General features: G+C 35.8%; 1 protein-coding gene across 1 annotated transcript in view; it reads right to left on the bottom strand.

The window, feature by feature from the left end:
• SNX25 (sorting nexin 25) overlaps positions 1–24,964 on the bottom strand; it is a 263,033-nt gene that overhangs the window by 29,197 nt on the left and 208,872 nt on the right. Inside the window, exons 9-13 of the mRNA XM_074272880.1 lie at positions 22,970–23,242; positions 19,760–19,924; positions 13,817–13,948; positions 11,462–11,602; positions 2,576–2,689 (exon numbers count right to left, since the gene is read on the bottom strand). Of these exons, the coding sequence (XP_074128981.1) occupies positions 2,576–2,689; positions 11,462–11,602; positions 13,817–13,948; positions 19,760–19,924; positions 22,970–23,242 (825 nt within the window). The remainder of the gene's footprint in view (positions 1–2,575; positions 2,690–11,461; positions 11,603–13,816; positions 13,949–19,759; positions 19,925–22,969; positions 23,243–24,964) is intronic.

The raw sequence follows: 24,964 nt of genomic DNA, 5'->3' as shown, positions 1-24,964 counted from the left end.
ACATTCACTAGCTATTTGAATCCACACAAATAATTTCTCTCAGCTTCAGCTTCCTCATATATGAAATGAGGACAAAAATAACTACATTGCTTATCTTGAAGAATTGTTAAGAAAAATCAAACAAAATTGCATATGTGAAGTATATCACAAACCTCAAAGTGCTCCATAAATGTCAGTTTTATAGAAAAGCAGCCTGGAATAACCAACTTTGGAGTTTAAAAATAGGGTTCAAATTCTGTCTCTACCTCTTACTTAATTTCTTGGAGCTTCAGTTTCTTTCTCCATAAAATGGAGAGATATAACTACAGTACCTACCTCACAAGACTGTTGAGAAGCTCAAATGAGATCATGCACAGGAAGTTGCTCTCTAAATCTTCAAGTGTTTTATAAAAAGGGAAAAGGAATAAGCATTTATTAATTGCCTACTATGTGCCAGAGACTGTTCTAAATGCTTTGCAAATAGCATTTTATTGGATAAGATAGCTACTTTTATCATTATTGATTTACATATTTCAACTAAGCACTCAACACTGGCTTAGTATGCATCTGTATTTTTCAGCAAGGTAAAAAAAAAACAGTAGACAATTAATAAAACCTTCAGAGAAGGAAGGATTCTTTACCCTACAAAAGGAAGTGAGGGGAATCCTCATTAGCAGGGACAAGAAGAGCAAAGGTAAAGGAAACAAGAAATTCCCAGTTAAACACAGGGAATCACATGTGTCTCAATAGCATACACATTTTAAAAAGACTGGACCTTAAACTTACCAAAATGATTTAGTCAGATATTCTATTCAAATATATTAAATTTTTCTGAATATTCTTTTTTCTCAATTATATGTAAAAACAATTAATATTCATTTTGGGTTAAGTTTTGAGTCTCAAATTCTCTCCCTCCCTTTTCCTCTATCTCCTCCTTAAGATGGGAAGCAATTTGATAAAGATCATGCATTTATAATCATATAAATATGTTTCAATATGTTTCTAAAATATTTTGAAACAATACAAAATGGTAATATTTAAAATTTGTAGTTGTTATTCAACCATTTTGGTTGTTCTGACTCTTCATGATCCAATTTGGGATTTTCTTGGCAAAGATAATGAAGTGGTTTGCTCTTTCCTTCCTTTGCTCATTTTACAGATAAGGAAACTGAGGCAAACAGGGTAAAGTGATTTACCCAGGATCACATAGCTAATATCTAAGGCTGGATTTTTAGATCTTCTGGACTCCAGGCCCTATCCACTATACCACTTCACTGTCCTATTTAAAGTTAAACTTTAAAAATCTAGAATGACAAAGATGAGTAGACAAAAAGAGAATTGAATAAGAAATTAAGAGACTCAGATTCTAAATCTTAGTCACTTTCAAACCCAGCCTCCTGACTTTGAAATCAATGTTCTATAATGACATATTTCACATACTATAGATAATGATCTTAAATGAATTAACTTTATTTGAACCCTATAGAGCCACTGAACTGCAGAGCCATCTTACAAAGTGTTGCCTTAGAAACTGCCTCATATCCTTAGCACTGAGCAAGTCACATAACCGTTGCTTGCCTTGGTTTCCTTTCCTATAAGAGAATTAGATTTAATGAGTTCTAAGCTTTATTCCAAAACTAGAACTATGAAGTTATCATTTAGAGCTGGAAGAAATCCCAGAATTCATCCTTTAAAAGCCTCGAATTGTCAGAGGAAGACACTGAGGTCTCAGAGAAGTTATGTTAATTGTCCATTTTCACAGAAAATTAAGTAATTGATCCCAGATTGACAGACTCCAAATCTAGTACTTTTCTTTACTCTGTGATTAAAATTATTTTATCCCTGAGTAAAATATATGCATTTGTACTTTGTGACAACTTTGGATTGTAAAATCATTACTATTAAAAATTAGTAGACTCTCTATAGGGGATAGAGACAAAAAAACTCATCTTGCTGCATTCAAATCTGGCCCAGATACTTCCTAGTTGTATGACCCTGGGCAAGTGATTTAATCCTCTTTGCCTCAATTTCCAAATGAAAAATGACTTAACAGTGACCATAGAAGTAAATTTCCATGGGTCTGCAAAAGTATCTGATTATCCTTGTCTGTAGTAATTCAATTCATTCTATTTTTCTATACTTGAAATTCCTAACGCAATGACAATTTTTCAACATGGTAATTACCATTGATTTATTAAAGCACATTATTAAATGTAGGCATCCCAAGATTTCCTTGTGCTATTACGTTGAGATAAAGGCAATTGTCCTCCCTAAGTAGTGACAGTGAGTCCTTCCTAAGGCTTAGACAGTTGGGCACACTCAGTTACATAAACCTTTAAAAGTAGCTGACCCAGCCAAGGATAATACAAACAGGGGTTGCTGGGAGCTCACACAGGGAACAGAATTTGGGCCAAGGTTTTTAAAAGTTGGATCTTTGATCAAGATACATAACAAGTACGTAACAAAGATATTTTTAATTTCTTAGTAGGACTATTGATAATAGAAAAAACAAATTACTGAATTATAGCACTAAGATAACTGGAAACCAAAAGAATGCATGCTTCCTCTAGAGCCAATAGGTGTTTAGGTTTCTTACCTGTAAAAATGTATTTAATTGATTCTTGGACTTTTCCATAAATTTATGATCCACAGATTTGAAGGGCAGCTTACTAAGAGAAGGCAACTGGACTTTTTTTAGTGAAGGGAAACACTGTAGAAGAGGAGAAAAAAATGAAGATTTTTAATCTTTTGAAAATGCATTTTACATAGGTGGCGCAGTGGATAGAGCACCAGCCCTGAAGTCAGGAGGACCCGAGTTCAAATCTGGTCTCAGACACTTAACACTTCCTAGCTGTGTGACCCTGGGCGAGTCACTTAACCCCAGCCTAAAAAAAAAAAAAAAAAAAAAAGCTTAATAATAAAAAAAAAAAAAATGCATTTTATGTCCATACCTTTATTTTAATCTAGTGATTCTAGATCTAAGTATATACCCAAGGGATAAAAAATAAAGAGAAAGAGCTAATATACACAAAAATATTCATAGCCACATTTTTTGTAAGAGCTATCCACAAAGCCTAGGTGAAGCAGCAAGACACCTTGAGGGTAAGACAGGTAAAGATAAGTAACAAGCAAGTAAAACTACTACCTCCCCTCAGACCAGGATGGAGACATCCAAAGAACAAAACCCCAGGAACCCTGGGAATAACAGAATCTCCCTCACCAATCTTCTTTCTAGCCTGGGCCTCTTAACTATCCTTCAGTAAAGCAATCCTTATAAAAATGCAATTAGGCAAATGCCTTTATAGATGCTGCAGCTCCTGTTTTCCTGATAGTCATAAATTACTGAAATTCCACATACCGCCCCCCCCACACAAATTTCTTGACACCAAAATCCTTGGGACTGTTAAACATTTAAACAGAAATGGAAATTGTTTCATCCGTGGGGATAATATTAAAGAATATAACAATATCTGCTGTCCTCATAGGAACGATGGGGTCTTCTCATCTGGTTTTCAATTACAACTTATGTTGTCTCCCCCTTTTAAAAATTGAATTTCTTAGAGGAAAAGACTTTCTTCCCTTTTTATTTGCTGTAAGCCTGGTGTTTAACACACTACTTTGCACAGTGGTAGGTACTTAAAACATGATTTTTCATTCATTCAACTATTCAAAGAACTTGATTGCCCATCAACCAGAGCTTCTTAAATTTTTTCCACTTTCAATCCCTTTTTGCCCAAGAAATTTTAACATGACTGAGTACATGAGAATATAAAATAGGTATAGAAATCAAACATTTACTGATAATAAATCAGTATTTCATGACCCCCACATTCATTTATGAGGGCATATGGGGTCATGGACCATAGTTTAAGAAGCTAGGGAAAAGGGAATAGATAAACTAAGCATGGCACATGAATTTAATGAAATATGATTGGATTATGAGAACCGATGAACACGATCAACATAATGACTTATATGAACTGATGTAAAATGAGGTAAGCAGGATTATAACAATGTAAATGCAAAGAACCAACATCCCAAAATCAAAACAGCCCTTTGTGTAATTATAATCAACTAAACTTGGCCCCAGGCAAAAGAGAAGCCAGCTCCAACTAGATAGCTGAGTGGTATATTTTCAGTGTGAACACAAAATCAGGGTTTGATTAATTGTTCTGTTGATTGTCTAGAGCAGTGGTTCTCAAACTTTTTAAACAGGAGGCCAGTTCGCTGTCCCTCAGACTGTGGGAGGGCCGGACTATAGTAAAAACAAAACCTCACACTCTGTCTCTGCCCCTCAGCCCATTTGCCATAACCAGGAGGGCCGCATAAACATCCTCAGCATCCGCATCTGGCCCGCGGGCTGTAGTTTGAGAACCCCTGGTCTAGACTTACAAAAGTGATGGGGCATCTAGTTGGTGTGGTGTACTGAGTGTCGGCCTGTAGTAAGGAAGACTCAACCTTCCTAAGTTCAAACTGGCCTCAGAAATTTACTAGCTGTGTGACCCTGGGCAAGTCATTTATATATCTATTTTGTTTTAGTTTTACCATCTGTAAAATAATCTGAAGGAGCTGGCAAACCATTCCAATGTCTGCCAAAGAAACTTTAAATGGGGTCATGAAGAATCAGATATGACTGAAATGAATCAGCAACAAGAAAACAATGAATAATCTGCTAAAAATGCCCGATTAAACTCAGAAGTATGTCCTTTATGGAGAGCTGGTTGTTAAAAACATTTACGAAACCACCCAACTTTATCCCAATGAAGAGAGATGAGGTTATGTCTCCTTTAGTTTTTTCAACTGCTTTTTTTCCCCTCTTTCTTTTTTCCTTCTTTATTGTAAAGGACACCTCTCTCTCTAGATGAGAAAAGAGGAAAGAAAGATATTGGGTAATAAAGACAATGGGGGAAAAGATGTCAAAAATTTTTTTAGAAAGAAAATGCAATCCTTTAACCCAGCAGTGTTTCTACTGGACTTATATCCCAAAGACATCTAAAAGGAGGGAAAGGGACCCTCATGTGTAAAAATGTTTGTGGCAGCCCTTTTTGTAGTGGCAATGATAAGGTGTGGATTTAGGGAACCAAAATGAGATTAGGGTTTCTGGAGGTCAGGGAGTTAAATGATAAGGTCTAGTGGCAGGTTTGGGGTTCTCCCTTGGGATTCGATTCAAGGGTAGGGAGTTTTAGGGAACTCCTTTCTGGTATTGCAGATGTTCTCTGTAAAGGAATTCCCAGACCTGAAAACCTAGATTGATAAAAGAGGTTTATTATGGGGATTGGAAGTAAGGGAGGCATGAAGTCTGATTAGGGAAATAGGTGAGAGTAAAGAGACGATGGCACTGGAAAAGAATATTCCAGTGGACAAAGGCTCTCTGGCATTCCAAGCATGGCATAGCTGGCATGTTTGGAACTTCTGCAAAGAGAGGGTTTTAGTTTGGCTCTTTTATAATGGGAGCTTTAGCTGAAGGGAACTCATTGGGTAGAGTCCCAACTTGGCTCATGAATGGATTTCAGCTTGAGCTGGAATTTGAATTGAATTCAATAAGTTTCAGGACTGAACAAACCCCACCCAGAAAACAAGGATGAAACTGTCCCTCGGGGCGGGGTCCCTCACTGAGGCAGAGTTGAAGGAGATTTTCTCTTTTAAGGATTTTTAGAGTTTCGGGGTCCCCTCTTCAGCAGGAAGCTGGCAACTGAATGGATGCCCATCAATTGGAGAATGGCTGAATATGAATGTTATAGAATATTGTTTTGTAAGAAAGGACCAATATGATGATTTCAGAGAGGCTTGGAGAGAAATGAGCAGAACCAGGAAATCATTATATACGGCAACAAGAAGACTATATGATGATCAATTCTGATGGATGCGGCCCTCTTCGACAATGAGATGATTCAAACCAGTTCCAATTGTTCATTGATGAAGAGAGTCATCTACACCCAGAGAGAGCCCTGTGGGAACTGAATGTAAATCACAACACAGCATTCTCACTCTTTTTGTTGATGTTTGCTTGCATTTTGTTTTCTTTCTCAGGTTTTTTTTTTCCCTTTCTTGATCTGATTTTTCTTGTACAGCAAGATAACTATAAATATGTATACATATATTGGATTTAACGTATATTTTACCATATTTAACATGTACTGTTATCTGCCATCTAGGGGAGGGGGTAAGGGGAAGGGGGGGGGAAATCTGGAACAGAAAGTTCTGTAAGGGTCAGTATTGAAAAATTATCCAAGCATATGTTTTGTAAATAAAAAGCTTTAACAAAAAAAAAAAATAATAAAGTGCAAGAAGCTGCAAAAAAAGAAAGAAATTTTATTTTAACAAAGATTTATGATCTTAAAACAAACCAAACATTTTTCCTATATAGGTTTTGTTCAGAACAGAGACTCAGAGGACCAATAAAGTCAACTTAGTCTGAGGTCCTGTAGAAAATGATACTCAATGGGAAAGAAAAAAATGCTCCTCCTTGGCACTGTCTGAAAGCTTGGGGACAGAGAAGCTAAGCTGGCAAAAAAAAAAGATTCATTTATCCTCCACAGCTGCACGACATGCTTACTCTGGAAAACTGGGTCAGTTTCATAAGGGTCTGAAGTTATTTTATTAAAAAAGGAATCTATTTACAACTCCTCAGCAGTCAGTAGTTAGAGTCTGTTAAGAGAGCTGATGAAAAACAAAGGACTACTCAGAACCAGCTCTTTCACTGTCCCCAAATGGAAAAATCTTTGGCTAAAGGTTTCTTGGTCAGAGAAAGGGCTGTTTCAGCTGTACCCACTTTAGCCTCTCCCAACCTCCCCCAAATCCCTTCTCAAAAGTTCCCCCTAAATCTAAATACTCTTTCCATGCAAGGGCTGAATTAATCCTACAATTTTCTCTCTCCCTCTCCCAATTTAAACACTCATATATACATATACATATGTGCATATTGGTAAACATAATCACTATTTATGATTTTATATTCTACATATATTATTACATTAATATGACATACATAATATTCTATATATATATATTTCATTGCATTCTCTATATTGAAATCTATCATTTATGTGACTATGATTCTATGTATTAGGATTATATATGATATATGCTACATGTATACTATTTTATAATCTTTTATCTCATCTCATATCATATAAAGTATACTATATGTCAATCTATCTCTGCATCTGTCATCATGAAAGGTTGGTTCTAGCCCTTCCTTCCTGTTTTGATCCTTTTACACAGACAGTCACAAGGACCACCACCTTGGCCAGTAGGGTCATCACATTTCTTGGCCCATATTTGCATTTCTAAAGCAATTCTTTTGCTTGCCTTCTTTTACTTATCCTTTTCAAATCAATTCAATTTAACAAATAACCAGATCAAAGAACTGTTTTGTTTTTTTACCTTTTTATTTATTTGGGGGGGACTTTTTCAGGCTGTATTTTCTTTTTACTTACATGGAAATGTGTATTTTGCATGATTATACATTTATACACTAGGTAAAAATGCTTGTCTTCTTCATATAGAGGGAAAGAAAGGAGGGAGAGAATTTGAAACTCAAAATTTGAAGAAAAAATGTTTAAATTATTTTTACATTTAATTGATGGGAAAATAAAATATTAAATTAAAAAAATTATTAAAGCACCTAATATTTATAAAGTACTATATTAGGTGCTAGGGATCAAAACAAAAAATAACAGTTCCTACCTTCAAGGGATTGATTATTTATTAGGAAAGAAAGATCTCTATGTACATAAGTAACTATGACAAGGGAGAGCAGACAACTAAAAGAAAAACAGAGGCTGGGTAAGCTTCTGGGAAATTTCTGAAGGGAGAGACCTCACTTTTACCTAGTGCATGGGGAATGAAGAGAAAGAGGGAGGAAGATGTCAGAGAAAGCTTCAGGAATATGGTAACTGCACCTTGAAGATTGTACATCGCTAGATGGCACCATAGTGCACAGAGCATTGAGCCTAGAGTAAGGAAGACCATTCAAATCCAGCCCAGGGTAATCTCTTGGTTACCCAGTATTGTCATCTGTAAAATGGGGATAATAATGCTACTTACTTCCCATGATTGTTATAAGAATCAAACCAGATAATATTTGATAATATGAGATATCAGAGTAGAATTTTTATATTCAGGCCAGCTATTGGAAAAGTCCATCTGAATGTTCATTTTGTAAAATAAATAAATAAATAAATAAAAATAACATTCCAGCAGTTAAATAGTGAAACAGCTAGATGGTGTAGGAAAGAGCTGGACTTGGAGTCAAGAAAATCTGAGTTCAAATCCCATTTCAGGCACTTTTAACTATGTAACCCTCAGGGCAAGTCACTTAATCTCTCTAAAAACTGTTTCCCTGTCTATAAAAGGAGAACAATAATAATAGCAGCCTTATTCGTAAGGAACAAATAATGTACCAAGTATTTGGCAAAAATTCAAAGTTCTATAAAAATTCCAGCTATTATTATTCTAAAAAAAAATTTCAGGGGTAGCTAGATAGTGTGGTGGAAGAGCACTGGCCCTGGATAAACTATGCAGTCAAGAGGACCTCATTTCAAATCTGGCCTCAGATACTTATCAATGGTGTGAACAAGTTACTTAACCCCAATTGCCTCACAAAAAACTAAAAAACTTCAATTTATATAAAAGTCAAAATACAAATTAAGATTATTAGAGAGCTCTCCAAAAACAAGACATTTACTTTGATAATTTAGGTATTAAATACACTTTTGAGTTATTATCTACATGACAATCACTCTAACTCCTTAGGTTTCAGTTTCTTCATTCATAAAATGAGAAGGATGGATTAAATCACCTCTGAGATAATTTTCTGTTCTGATTTATGATCCCTAAGTCAAAAACTGAAACCAATGCCTGTGCAATGTTATCCAAAGGAAGCTAAAGCCAAAAAATGCAAAAAGGGGAAATGATGAACACCATAAAAAGAAAGGGAAAATATTAGCTAGCCACAAGCCAAATATGTCAGCCTTTTGTTGGCAAGATCTCTGAGTATGATGCCTAAAAAACTGGTTATATATGCAAAAAAAATCCTATTAAGCACCGTTCCCCTACCCTATTAGCAGATTCTGCTCTGCTGGAAAGGACCAGCACTCAGAGAAGCATATCATCTGAAGGTTGGTCCCTGGTTTATGAATCTTTTTAGTCACAGTAATCCACCAAGGCCATTCAATTAGGGGGAAAAAAGGAATGATCTATTGTCTATTTGAGCTTGACAGGAAATAGAGACTAGTTGTTCAGAGAATTCAAACCATGACTCCATTTGGGATTTTCTTGGCAGAGATGCTGCTGGAATGGTTTGCTATTTCCTTCTTAAGCTCATTTTACAGAGAAGGAACTAAGGCAAACAGGGTTAAGTGACTTGCCCAGAGTCATACAACTAAGAAATATCTGAGGGCAGATTTGAACTCAGGTCTTTCTGACTCCAGAGTAGGTGCTAAATTCAGATAACTGAATTAGTTCAGGGAACTCCCAGATGAGGAAACTTTCTGTCAAAGCAGATCCATATTGTTTCTGGAAATTATATTTTTAGAAGTTGTGTAGACTACAGAGAAGTCAAATAAAGTATCCAGAGTCACACAGCCAGTGTGAATCAGAATCTACGTCTTCCCAGTTCCGAGGCTAGCTCTTTGTCCGTTATTCCTGGCTGCCTCTTACTGTGACTCAAACATCATCGTGAGGACATGTACGGTCAGTTAAAGAAAGAACTGACAGATGATACTGTGGACTCTTGAGCCACTCTTCTTCAGAAAAAACTGAAGAATTAAAAGTCCCCATGTGTCAGAAAAGGGCCTCGTGTATTCAATATTCCAGACAAAGGGACCTTCTTTAAATTCCACAAACACCTTGGAATCTTTCATCCAGTCTGAAAAGGGAGTCCCATATCTGCTTCAACTCTTAGATTTCCTAACTCCCTTCAACATGTCCTCCCAATACAATGTCTGTGACACAGCTGGCATTTAAAAGCTTTTTTTTGGATTGAAATACGCTCATCTTTGAAAAGCAGGGAGAAGGACAAACTACACAAGCTGGTCAGGGTAACAGCAATAACTGGGAAGATATTACAAGAAAAATCAATTTGCAGTCATGCCAAAGAAAACAGGATTTCCATAGCAATCTGTTTGAATTTATATAAAGAGGGACTTCTATGGCAGAATAACAGATTCTAAAAGACAACAGAGAAGTAATTTATTTTCAATTCAATTCAATTAATTTGAACAAACATGTGAAGTAAGCATCCATTGTGAACATAAAACACTGTGGGCACCTCTGCTCTGAGGTCACAATATAAATCCCTGCCTTCATGGATACGAATCAGGTTAGACTCTATCAGGGGAAAGAACCAAAGTTCTCTATGAAAATCTGAATGGAGATAGATCATTTTCATTTTCAGGAAGCAAGAAATGTTTGAAGCAGTTAGGTGGCACAGTGAATAGAGCACCTGCCCTGAAGATTGTGTGGCCCCCAACAAGTCATTTAACCCCTATTTGCTTCTATAAATGGTAGCACACTGGACAAGGAAATGGCAAACCACCCCAGTATCTATCCAAAGAAAACACAATGCACAAAGTCCATGGGGTCAGACAAAACTGAACAATGACCTATCTCTCAGGACTGCTGTTAAGAAAAAGCTTTGTAAAGGCTTTATAACTTAAAGTATTATTTTTATGTGAGCTATTATCCTAGTTATATCTGCAGAGGTCTAAATGCATTTAGGTTTTTGGGGGTTTTTTTGCAAAGATACTGGTGTGGTATAATTTGTCCAAGGTCACACCGCTAATAAATATATGGGGGAGAATTTGAATTCGGAATGGGAAGATTCCAGGCCTGGTGCCACCTAGCTGCCCTAAATGTGTTTAGGCCTTTATTTAAAGCAAGAGAAATTGCAATTGATATATAAAAGAATGGCTTCATAGGGTGATAAGATTCTGAGCTAGATGACTCAGTAAATAGAGTGCTATTCTTCCTAGCTATGGGACAAGTCACTTAATCACTATTTCCCTCAGCTTTCTCATCTATAAAATAGGGATAAGAGTGCCTACCTTCCAGGGTGGCTGGATAGATGAAATTAGATAATAATTGTAAAGCACTTCATAAACTGTAACTGCCAGCTGTTAGTGTTATTATTGCTATTCTAATTATTATGTGCTCCTAAGAAAAATGAAAGGGCTTTTGTTCCTGCAGACCTTCAAGCAAAAAACAAAAAACAAACACACAAAAAAGTTCCTGTGTAGCTTAGCTTTGAAAATGGAGATCATTTAAATGGTCTCAATGTCCCTGAATTACATGATTCTAAAGCTTTCCTTTCAAAACCAATGTTATGGTAAAAACAAAAACAAAAACAAAAACAACCAATATTTCAAGGTATTTAATGTAAGAAGAAAGTTTAATTTCTATCATGTTGGACTGGATGCTATTGAAGGCCTTTTTCCCCCCACTAACATTCCAAGACACAAAATTCACCAAGAATCCATACCTCGCTAAGCTTCCGGTGCAAATTCTGAAACTCACTGAGCTTCCTCGGGACCGTCCAGTTCTTGGTTTCAACCCCTCCAACTTCTTGCAAACTGACCATGACAAAGTAGCAGGGCATTTGCTCCCCATTTTCTTCTAAAACCTTGAAATAAAAAAATAAATAAATAATGCAAACCACATCTTTTTGGATAGTTTTTTTTTAAGTTATTGTAAAATCACTGGTAGTATTTGCATGCATATGAAACCAGATTGCCCAGGGCCTCGCTCATTTGACTTCATGAGTCAAAAACACATGACTTTCAGCTTTATAAAATCTTTTGTTCACTAGCTGATATGTTTCCCAGTCCAGAATCGACAGGTCGGTTCCACAAATATTTCATCTGCATAATGGACCAACATCTGTTACATGTATGACAATACAATATATATGTGACACAAGAATAAGGAAACCTGACACAATATTCTAAATGATGTTCAAAATGGCAATGAGTCAAAATGTCTGGTTGGATCACATTCCCCTGGACTGTCAAGTGACTTGGCTATGGATTTACAGTCAAGTAACCTTTGTTCTTGGTCTCATGATGTGTTCAGTGAGAAAACTGTTAACCCTGCTCTTTGGAAGATACAAGAATTGACCAGTTCGCAAAAAAAACAAAAAACATGAAAAGAAATGTATTTTATGAAAAGCTGTCTGGCATCAACAGAAGAAGAGGGAGAGGAATGGACTGGAGATGTCACTGATATAGGAAGGATCTCCCAGAAGAGGAAATGCCCTCCACCACTATAATTATACTTTGTAACTTATTCTGTTATAACTGGACTTCTTAATCTGGGTTCCATGAATTTTTTTAAAAATATTTTTATAACTCTATTTCAATATAAAATTGGTTTCCTTTGTAATTCTATGTCATGACTATAAGAATTCTGAAATATGTTCCAAGGGCTTTATGTGACTGCCTAAGAACTCCATGTCAAAAAAGGTAAAGAATTTCTATGAGTAGTTGCCTATAATCAAGCCTCTCCCATAGCTAGGATGTGTCAAAAAGGTGAGATTTGAACTTAGATCTTTCAGCTCTTATTACATCATGAAATTTATTTCAATTACATATAAAATGACAAGGGAGAGAGACCTAGGGGAAAATGTTTGTGGTGTAGATTCCACTGCAATTAGGACTTAATAGTTGCAAGAAATTGGGTAGATCTCAGTTTCTTTATCTGTAAGATGGGGAGAATAAATTCCTCTTAATATTAGACCTTATCAAACTGTTGTGAGGATCTAATAAGATAATGTATGTAAAACTTAAAAACATTATCTGAACACCAGGTCGTATTTTAATTACTATTTCCTCATCTGTAAAATAAAAATACTACTTACTGTAGAAGATTGCTATAAGGCACATGTTTAATTGCTAGTTATTATTATTATTATTCTCTATCCCACACACCCAGATTTATGCCTCTAAGGGTGGGGTTTTTAGGTCAGGTAAAGAAAGGATATTAGACCACTGACTGCCATTATCTAGGGCCAACAGGAACTTAAAGCCCACTGGTCACCAGGATGACCAGTCCTGTGGTAAATAAGAAAGGTGGTGTACAATCACAGATGATTTTCTCTGGAACAAAATCCTGTCTCTCTGTGCACTGACTGATAGCTGAGCAGATGGGAAGAAGGATCTGTCAATGGTAATTTCACAGGGACCTATAAATGTCTTCCTTCTAAACTGAACAGAGTGTTAATGGAGGGAAAAAAAATACCATGAATTTCCCAGTGTGCACACACATGTGCACACACTCATGAGAACAACTCAGATTTCAGGACCAGGATTAGAGGCAAGAAATCTAAATATTCTGTCCCTTAACCACAAGTAAGGTGGGCATTTTATCTTGTTTGTGCCTTCACACTGAAATGCTAACCCACTGCACACAGCCAAGAGGCCTCTATCCATCCCTTCTATGATAGCCTCTTCTCTTTTTCCTCCTGTGGCTCCAAGTGACTCACTCCACCATATTTCAATCTTTCAGGAAGACAGGGAAGTAAATCAATGTTTTTCAAGGACATTAATGAGTAGTAGCCTCCTGCCAGTAGTGAAGGTGGACTCCAACACCCTGCCCTCTCCTGGGGTATGAGGGCCAGATCAATGACCTGTAGCTGCTCCAATGACCAAATAAGGCTTCAAACAAGAAAGAGGAATAAACAGAACAGAGATAATATGGAAGAATAGGGAGAATTTGAGTGTGTTTCTTAAATGCTGACAATCCTCTAGAATAAAAGGATGATTTAAAAAAAAAAAAAAAACCAACCACCAAAAACCTTCCTCCAAATAAAAAATTTGGTAAGAGCCAAAGTGTCACCTACCTCCCCGCTGTTGATGAAGGCCTTCCACATGCCAAGATTCTCACACCACCAATCTGTCCTTGCTATGTGCAGTTGAAGGTCATTTCGTTCTTTTTCCATGAGAATGATTTCTTCCTTCAATTTAGAAACAATCTGCCAAGGGAAAAAAGATGAATATTTAGGAAAAATGTTAGTGGCCTCAATTTATTTGATAATAATGTGGGCAGTGTCATCACATCCTAAAGCATCATGATATTGGCTCCTTCACCAGCCATGCATGATGAAGATAAGATGGTAATGATAACAATAACACAAGAGAAAGAAATTAAAGACATAAACATCAGCCAAGAAAAGACTACCTCCATCTGCTGATGACTTAACAAGATAGCCTTCCTCCATACTTCCAAAGAAAGGAGGCTGCCTGGTACAATGGAAATTATACTGGCTTAGAAGTCAGAGGATCTAAGTCAAATTTCACCTCCGATCCTGGACCCTTATTACATACAGCAAGGTAGCATGGGGGGGGGGGGGGGAAGGGGGAAGTCCTAGACTTGGGAGTCAGGGAAAAAGGTGTCTCAGACCTAGACTTTTTAACCCTAGACAAGTTACTAAAGGAAGGAAAGAAATAAGCACTTATTAAGTATTCACTGTGTGCCAATAACTGTGCTACAAGTTTTACAAATATTATCTCATTTGATCCTACCAACAACCCTGGGAGGTAGTCACTATTTATTATCCTTATTTTGCAGGAAACTGAGGCAATAGATTAGGTAACTTGCAAAAACTCACATCGTGAATTCTATTATATATATTATACATATTATATTATTATATCGTATAGAAGGAAGACATCATAAGGAAGTCTCTCTAAAATAAAAAAATAATAGAAGTTTTTGTCAAAAAATACAATAGCAAAGCAAAGACTGGTTAGTTGACATATAAGGTGCTAATGATAACAATAACACAAGAGAAAGAAATTAAAGACACAAACAGCAGCCAAGAGAAGACTACCTCCATCTGCTGATGACTTAACAAAGTCAATTTAGAAAGCCTCAGATAATCAACAAAGAAACTAATTGAAGCAATAACTCCAGTAAATTAGCAGAAAACAAAATAAACACCAACATTATTGGCATATCTATATTGCAATAAGAAAATCAAAGAGGAAATAATAGGAAGGGAGAATTCATTTAAAATAATGTATTGGGAATTTAATTTGAGATGATTATACTCAAGACATGTATAAATATAATTATAGCACAGTCTTCATAGCACTAAATAATAACTTAAATAATTAAAAGGACCAGCCAGTGCTCAAACCTGAGCCATGCTAGGATTGCAAAAATGATTATACTTCCTAAATAAATTTAGAGAATTAGTATTATACCAAAATTATAAAAAAGATAAGTTAGATAAAATAATAGCAAAATTCATTTACAGGAACAAAAGATTGGGGAAATGATGATTAGGTGTGGGTGAGGGGTAGAAATTAAAGTCTTTAAAATGGAGAATCCACTAACATATCACATATTTCAATAAGAATAAAAACTGTGTCTTACTGTTTCATTTAGTTTCCAGGTAATAGCAGAATGATCTTTATTTGTAATCTGACTAGTGTTCCTACTAGCTGTTCTTCCCAAGTTCTCCTGCTTCCTTAACATTCCCGTTACTATGGAGGGTACCACCATGCTTGCAACCTCAACTTCTCATAACAACTAAATTATTTTATAAACACCCTATTTTGTGTAGGTCATAAACAATCTAATTTATATGAACAACCGTTTGTTATTGGGCAGTCATTTCTGACTCTTCGTGATTCCATTTGGAGTTTTCTTGGCAAAGATACTGGAGTAATTTGCCATCACCTTTTCTAGTTCATTTTACAGATGCAGAAATGGAGGCAAACAGATCACAGTGACTTGTCTAGAGTCACACAGTTAGTGTCTGAGCCCACATCTGAACGCAGGAAGAGTCTTCCTGACTCCAAGCATCCCATGCACTATGGCACCACCTAGCAACCCTTCCCTGTCTTTCTTCAAGTTCCCTCTGAGTATCCTCTCTCTCTGATGATTCCCAGCTGATTCTGTCTATATCTTGTGGTCCATAGGTGTTTCCCTGTTGTCTCTCCCATCAGACTATAAGCTCTCGAGGGCAGAGATGGTCTCTGTTTTTCTTCATAACCCCAGACACACATGAGGTACTTAATATATATATTTTTGACTTGACTGTTTCCAAAAATATTCCACTGCCAGCTCTGACTACAGGTTAGTGATACAGAGAACTGACTCCCTTTGTCTTTGTAATCTAATGGTCCTCTGGTGACCCGAAAGACTGAGGGAACATGCCTCCCACTAGTGCCAGACTGATTACCAGGCAGTGACTCACACCCGGGAAAGAATATGAGACTCAGTGTTCTTATGGAGACACAGGAAACCTGGCTGTTCTAATTCTCTTGTTAGCCCGGGTTATTGATTATTAAATTATATTTAATTTACCTCTCTTTTCTGGTCTGGCTATAACACAGAGTTAGGCCATACCACTGAATTACCTATGAAAAGAGATGTTATTGACTGTAAATTGTCAATGGAGATTTTTATATGAAAGGCTTTTTGAGTTCTTCTGATTATATTACATCTATTTTTAGCCAAGCCCAGCCAATGTCAAAGCATAAATTCCCTGTGTGTATGAAGGAGAGGAATTATGGCCTAATAGAGAAGGGGACTGGAGCCAAAATGCCTGGATTCAAATCTGGCTTCCTCCACGTATTAATTGCGGGAAAGTTCTTTTACCCTCCCGGCTAATTTTCTTTTTTAAAAAAGCATAATATTTAATTTTTTCCCCAATTATATGTAAAAACAATTTTAACATTCTTTTTTCAAATTTTGAGTTCCTAATTTTCTCTCTCCCCTCTCCACCTCATTGAGAAGGCAAGCAATCTAATATAAATTATATATGTGTGATCACACAAAAGAAAACATAGTAAAAAAAAAAAAAAAACAAGAAAAATAAAGAAAGTAAAGATAAAAATATTTTTGACTTGTTATTTTTCTGGAGCTAGCACCTTTTATCATAAGTCCTTCAGAATTTTCTTGAATCATTGTATTCCTGAGAATAGCTAAGTTATTCATAGTAGATCATTATACAATATTCCAGCAAATTTTAAGACTCTAAATTAAAAATGAATTACTGCTTTGCAATAGTAACAAGAATATCTATACTTGGAATATTCTACTCACCAATGAAATTATGGGTCCAAAAGATAAAACTAAAAGATAGATATTTAAGAAGCACCAATAATAACTTACATATGTTTCCTGTTCAAAAGCATGGAGATTCATTCATGAATGTATTCACAGAAATCCTAAACTTATTCATAAAAATATATGATAAAAAATGTAACCTCCTTGAGGACATAGATGACATGCTCTGGTATGTGAGAGGTTTTGTCTTCTGATTCTTTTTTTTTTTTAATTGTTTTCAATAGTATTTTATTTCTCCAAATACATGCAAAGATTGCAAAACTTTGTGTTCCTAATTTTTTCCCTCCCTCCCTCCATTCCCAAGAGTGCAGCAATCTAACATACATTAAACATGTTCAATTCTCCTAAACATATTTCCATATTCATCATACTATACAAGAAAAATAAAATTAAAATGGGAAAAAATATGAGAAAAACAAAATAAGCAAACAAACAATAACAAAAAGTGAAAATACTATGCTTTGATGCACATTCAGTCCCCATAGGTCTCTCTCTGGATGTGAATTTCACTTTCTATCCCAAGGCTATTGGAATTGCCTTTTTGTTGATCACATAATCTTATTACTGTGTACAATGTTTTCTTGGTTTTGCTCACTTCACTCCTGCTGATTATTTCTTTTTTTTACAATTCAACAAGCAATTTTTATCTTTATTTTTTTGTGTTTATAAAACATATGCATGTATAATTTTTTAACACTGACTCTTGCAAAACCTTCTGTTCCAACTTTTCCCCTCCTTCCCCCCACCCCTCCCCTAGATAGTGGGTAGTCCAATACATGTTAAATATGTTAAAGTATATGTTAAATACAATATATGTATACATATTTATACACTTATCTAGCTGTACAAGAAAAATCAGATCTAGAAAGAAGGTTAAAAAAAAAAAAACCTGAGAAGGAAAACAAAAATGCAAGCAAACAATAACAGAAAGAGTGGAAATGCTGTGTTGTCTTCCACACTCATTTCCCATAGTTCTCTCTCTAGGTGTAGCTGATTCTCCTCATTACTGAACAACTGGAACTGGCTGAATCATCTCATTGTTGAAGAGAGCCACATCCATGATGATTAATTCTTAATCTTTAAAACTTCATAAGCTTCTAATAAAGTAAGTTCTTTCTAGAAAATCATCATGATGTAGAGGACAAAGCACTGGTTTTGTCTTCAAGAGGCCCTGAATTCTGGTCTTGGCTGGATCAGTTATTATGAACAAGCAAATTTAGCTCCCTCAGTTTCTTCATCTGTATGACAAGGATAGTAATCTATATCATCTCCTTTGTTGAGTTGTGAGGAGTTTGTAAATCATAATGTGACATTATGGTGGTAATTCTAGGCAATGCACCAAATGGTAACCTAAGATGTCAAAAGGATGGAATGGTGCCCGATTTATTACCAAGAAGTGATCTAGGTGGAGCAGAAAATAGTTCCACCCTCTCTGCAGGCAAAGGATGAGAGCTCACAACAACAAGAACACCGATGAAATATCATCAAACGAGAACATATGTGAAAAGCTCTTCATAGCTGGAAGCTATGAATGTTAATTGCTAACATTCATATAGCATTTTGAGGTTGGCAAGATGTTTTACAAATATTATTTCATTTATAATCTATATTGTACATGAGTGCAAATAGTTAATCTGAGAAACGAAAGGAATATAAACAAGGTCTTCAGGAGTTTCAAATAAAACATGTGAGAAAATGATAACATTTATGTTTTGATAGAAATGAGGCAATGTTACACCCTAGATGGGACTTGGGTGTGAGTTCTACTTCTATTGCTTACTAGATACATGAATATAATCAAGTTATTTAAACCTCCTGAGCCAGTTTTCTCATCTATAAAATTTTAGGGATACTAATACCTCGAATACCAACTTTATAGAATTGTGGTAATGTTCAGATAACAAAGGCAAAGCAGTTTGCAAACTTTAAAATACTGTGTAAAAAAACTTTTATTATTATTACCAAACACTGATATCATCAATAATAATCAACAAATATGTATTAAGTGCCTACTGTATTCCAGGAACTAAGCTAGGCACTGGGAATGCAAAGGCAAAAGTTTATCTATTTCTCCCTTAGAAGAAATTTAATATGATAGACAACATGGAAACATAAGTGTGTCTCAAAAGATGTAGTATAATTTTAAATTATTAATAGTGTAAAGCTTTAAAGTTTTAAGCTATTAAAAACTTAATTGAAGCTTAATGTAAGCTATTAAGAGCTTAAAACTACTCTAAGACTTTTGGGACACCTCTGTTTTGGTATATACGAAATATACACACAACTCCCTTACTAGATTGTAAGCTCCTTGAGGGCAGGCACTTAATTATTTTTACCTCTGTTCACAAAGGCCAGCACACAATAAAGATTTAATAAATGTTGATTGATTTCAATTGCTGACAATAATAATAATAGCTCATATTTATGAAGAACTTTTAAAAAAATATTGTATGTTTAAACATATATATATATATATATGTATATATATACACCTGCATAGATACATGTATAAATATATACACATTCCCATTGATGTATGTAATATGTATATATCTCTCACAACAACCCTGTGAGATAAGAACTCCAGATTGTACTAATTAGCAGGGAATAGGATAGACTTCTCTGTTGATATAAGCTATCAATTTTTGCTTAGCTACCAGCAGACAGGAAAATCCAAAGAGGAAATTGAAAACTAAACCCTTACCTTCCTATCGGGTTTGGGTGCATTTTGAATAGAATGCAGAGCTTGCTTCTTATAGTCCAGTTTCTCATTTAACTCTCGCAGTTTGTTCACAGCATAACTGGCTTGCTCATTGATCCCATCATTTGCTTCCTCCATGGTTTCTTCCCCAACTTCACCTCCTTGGCTCTAAAAAAGAAGTCATCAGAATTTTAAATTCCTGCCAGCCATGCAGCTTAATTAACGTGGAAGATCTATTCCAGGATGATCTACCGACTTTCCACCAATTGCTTGGTAACTAGCACTGCAGTATGGCAATACTGACACCATCAGCAAAATATTTTTCTTCTCTAACTGAAAGCAAGAAAAGAGCCCAGTGACTAGTATGCACAGCCTCATAAAAGATGTAAATATTGTATCACGGCCTGAAGGCATGGGAGGATAATTATTTGTAAGACTTGCTGCAGTATTGATTTCTCCTTGGAACCAGAAAGCTGGAAGGCTCTTGGGATGGGCTCTCATGAAATAAACAGAAATATTCTATGACTTGTGTTTGATATGAGAATATGGAGGCCTGCCATCATCCCGAGAGAAACATCATGGGAACTGTTATAATTTTAAATAAAATCCCTGAATTCCTTGCTGTTGAGGGCTCTTCCTGAATGAATGTGATAAATTACCTCTAAACTTACAGTTTACAAGTTGATTAATGGGTCATTTTGCAATCAAATTAACAAGTAGAGTATCTGGAATATCCCCTGCACTGACAAGAGCCTAGTTCTGTTTCCCTAAGTGACAGTTTTCTATCTGGTAGATTTTGAAACTTCACATAAATCTGACTTATGATTACTGACACATGGCACAGCCCGTGGCAAAGCTGCCTAGATTGCCTTCTGTGGTTATGATTCTAACCATAGCTCTACTGCTGCATTTGATACAGTGGAGAGGGTGCTAGGTTGGGAGTCCGAGGGACCTAGGTTCAAATCTCAGACCTGACACTTACCAGCTATGTGACTATGGGCAAGTCAAATCTAGTCTCTGAGCTCCAGCTTTTCCACTTATTAATGTAATATTAACCTCATGGGGTCCTTGTGACAAAAGGGATTTGCCACTTTAAAGTTAGTTCTATGTTAAAGTACTTTTTACTCCATGGAATCTCAAAATCTCAGTTTTCTAACCCACTTTCTCCCTAAGCAGGAATCTTTTCTACAAATATCTAGTCACCTCTTGAAAATCTCCTGAGGGTGAGGGAGGGGAGAAAGAACACTGTAACTCTTGAAAATGCCAGATCCATTTTTGGCCAACTCTACTTTCTATCGATTTATTTTTATAAATGATGCAAATCTCTGGTACTTCTGTCCAATTCTCCTGGTCCTGCCCTCCAAAGTCAAGCAGAGTTGTCTAGCTTCCCTTCCACCATACAGCCCATTAAAGATTTTAGGACAATCATTCCCCCTCCCCTAGTAATCTTCTCTAGGCTAATATTCTCTCGTCTTCCTATGGCATTGGGTCAAGGTCCTTCACCATTTTATTGCCATCCTAGGAAAGTTATCTTGCTTCTTATCAGCGGTTCTTCCTAAAATGTGGCACGAAAATTGAACTCGAAAGAGAAATGTAAGCTTACATTAGCTTTTGAACTGCCTGTGTGCCACAGATGACTCAATATATTAAATTTGTTGTCCAGATAATTTCACATAATATCCCCTAGTCATGTCTTATGGTCCTGATTTCTGGATCGCAAGCCCAAGTTTTTATACAGTTATCTCTATTCAATTTCATCTTAGATTCTATCCATCATTCTAACCTGTTGAGAAGTTTTTTGAATATTGATACACCTAAGCCAACAATCAAAAGTTATTCCTCTTAATTTTGTGTTATCTGCAAATCTGATAATCATGCTGCCTTTGCTTCATCCAAGTCATTCAAAAAAATGTTGAATAAAGTGGTTCCAAGCACAGACCCCTCTGGCACTTGACTAGAGATCTCTCTCCAAGCTGACACAGAAGCATCAGTGATTATGTGAGTCTGGTAATTTAACAAGCTGTGAATCTATCTAACTATGCCGTTATCTCCTAATTCTTTATCTTGTCCACAAGGGCAGAAAGTTAAAGACTTCATCAATCCATAGCTAATTACTTTGATAGGATATATTCTTGATGAAATTATGCTGGTTCTTAGTGATGACGATTTCCTTTTTAATGTTTTAAAAATATCTTTTAATTTTTATTTTCTAGCATTTGTCCAGAATTGAAGTCATGCTTACTGTCCTATAGTTTGTATGCTATAAATTAAGAATTCAAGAGAAATCAAGTAGTATTCATTAAGCTGCCAGGGAGAGCAGCTAGGTAGCAGTGAGGATAGAAGACTCATCTATTTGAATTCAAATTTGGCCTCAGACTTTACTGTGTGACCTTAGGCAAATCACTTGACCCTGTTTACCTCAGTTTTCTCATCTGTAAAATAAGCTTGAGAAGGAAATGGCAAATCATTCCAGTACAAAATCCCAAACGGGGTCCCAAAGAGTCAGATATCACTGAAAAATGAATGTCCCAAGCACTGAGAATACAAAGAAGGAAAAAAAATGTACATAATCTTTCAAACAGATGAGAGTTGTGCCTCAGAACAGAGAAGGCCCTGTATACTAAAGATACAGGACACTAACCTGTAATGAAAATTAAATATAAATGACTGCTTATTACATACTCCTTTTAAATTGCCATTACATTATAATTATTCCTGAAAATTCCAATAAAGCAAGAACAACTCTGTGTTTTGACTAATTAAGCTGATGACTTTATACTTATGAATTAAAATGAATGAAATAGGTCTCCCTCAAATTAAGCAGTAATACAGCTAAAATGCAGATTCAAAACTTTTAATTTAAATTTTAGTCCCCTCCTAACTTTTCCTGTAGTCTTATACCTTATACCTCATCCTCTCCCATATATTTTGCAGTCCAGGTGACCTCTTGGAGGTACTTCGAGAAAGATACTCCATTTCTAGACTCCATAGCTCTTCCCAGTTCTGAGAATGCTCTTCCTCCTCAAATCTACCTCCTGGCTTCCCTGAGGTTTCAGTTAAAATACAACCTGAAAAAAGCCTGACACATACATAATAGGTGTTTAATTCATGTTTACCAATTGTGTGCCAGATTAAAAATTAGATATGCATAGGATTTGTAGTCAGGGTTCCTTCATTGCAAAGGACCACAGAAAGATAAAATGAAATACTCACTGCTTCATCCTTGTCGGAAATCAGTTGGGAAACACTCTTCTCTTCTTCTTTCTTGATCAGTCTCTCATATAGGTCACTGACAATAAATGAGGGGTAATATCTGTCCTTCAAGCTCTCATAAACATCACCCTGGATTTTGTAGAACACTTCAATGCCTTTATTTCCTACAAGGCTTTGCTGGATTTCTTTGTAGAGTGACTTTTCCACAGATATTTCCCTGCTTTCCACAAAGAAATTCTGATAAATTTCACCAACTAATTGTGGTATTTCATTCTGTAAAGAAGGAAAAAGCATGATGAAGACGAGAAAAAAATTAAAATCATTAAGGTCAAATTACTTTCTTAAGTCTCTTGAATTAAAAAGAAAGATACTCAATAAATAAACTAATTAATAAAAATATTAAAAATGATGACAATAATCGTTGAGAAAATGGCTGTGGAGTTGATTTCAGAGTTTGGAAAACTGGAATCAAGTGTTGTTTCTGGCCAAGCTGTTTGGGTGATCCCAGATAACTCTCTTAATCTCTTAATATCCCAGACAATTTTCTAAGACTATAAATTATAGAACAGCTGCCACTCTGCACTGGTAGAGACAATTCTTAATCAGAAATTCTCTTTGCCAATGAAATCAATGGCAAATTATTATCTCAAATGATAATAATTATAAATAATGATCACTCATTTCTAGAGCATGTTCAAGTTTAAGGAGCTTTCTCAGTCATCTGGAGAGGTCAGCAAATCAATCACTAGGCCTGTTTTACAAATGAAAATACTGAAACTTAAAGAAGTTGAATGACAGAAAAGAGAAGAAAATTTTATTTTATTAAGTAACTTAAAAAATAAAAACAAGAGACATTTTAGGATAACTGTATAATATTATTTAATATTAATCTGGAATATCAATAGTCTATTTTTTAAAGTCTCTACTTTTAAAACTGTAACTCTGTGTGTGTGTGTGTGTGTGTGTGTGTGAACATAACATTAATACTCTCAGGGACATTTAACTAAATAATGTAGAATTGTGGAAAAGGAGGCAAAATTCTCTGAATGTTCACTCACATGTGTAGTTGGTAGCTGTGCCTACTATTTTCACAAATATACCTGTATTTGTACATCCAAATGATCTTATACAGTGCTGATGAATATCATACTAGTACTAAACAGCTGGGAATTGTCTTCAGAGCCTGAGGTATATTCTTTTGAAAATTTTCAATGATTATAGCTCTCAGAGCTGAAAGGGACCTTAAAGGCCCGAAATTCTGGATTTTACTCTGCTAAGCTCAGACCCATCTGGAATAATAATAATAATAATAATAATGGGATGATGATAACTATTATATATGTAGCACTTTAAAGTTTGTAGGGATAGCATGTGGTGCAATGGACAGAATGCCTGGTCTGGAGTCAGGAAGACCTGAATCCAGACTCTCACTAGCTCAGACACTCACTAGTAGTGTAACTTTGGGCAAGTTACTTTACCCAGTTTGCTTTTGGATAAAGTAAAGTAAAAATGTGTAAAATGAGCTGGAGAAAGGTAAACCACTCTAGTATTTTGTCAAGAAAACCTCAAATGGAGTCAAGAAGAGTTAGACTGAATAAGAACAATAAAAGTTTGTAAAGCAACTAATGTATATTATCTCACATTGTGTTATCACATCTACCCAGGAGATAAGTGCTATACATGTCATCCCCATTTCAAAGATGAAATCACTGTAACTGAAAGAGGTCATGTGACTTGCTTAGGATCACACAACTAGAAAATATAAGAAGCAGGATTTAATCGAATTTTTTTTTTTTTTTCCTCCTGAGGCTGGAGTTAAGTGACTTGCCCAGGGTCACACAGCTAGGAAGTGTTAAGTGTCTGAGGGCAGATTTGAACTCGGGTCCTCCTGACTTCAGGACTGGTGCTCTATCCACTGCGCCACCTAGCTGCTTGATCTTTTTATTTAAGGCTTCCTAACGCCAGGTCCAGCATACTATCTACTGTACCATATGG

This window comes from Sminthopsis crassicaudata, chromosome 6, assembly GCF_048593235.1.
Source record: "Sminthopsis crassicaudata isolate SCR6 chromosome 6, ASM4859323v1, whole genome shotgun sequence".
NCBI lineage: Eukaryota > Metazoa > Chordata > Mammalia > Dasyuromorphia > Dasyuridae > Sminthopsis > Sminthopsis crassicaudata.
The sequence above is the reverse complement of the archived record's forward strand: the minus strand, read 5'-3'. Positions and strand labels throughout refer to the sequence as shown.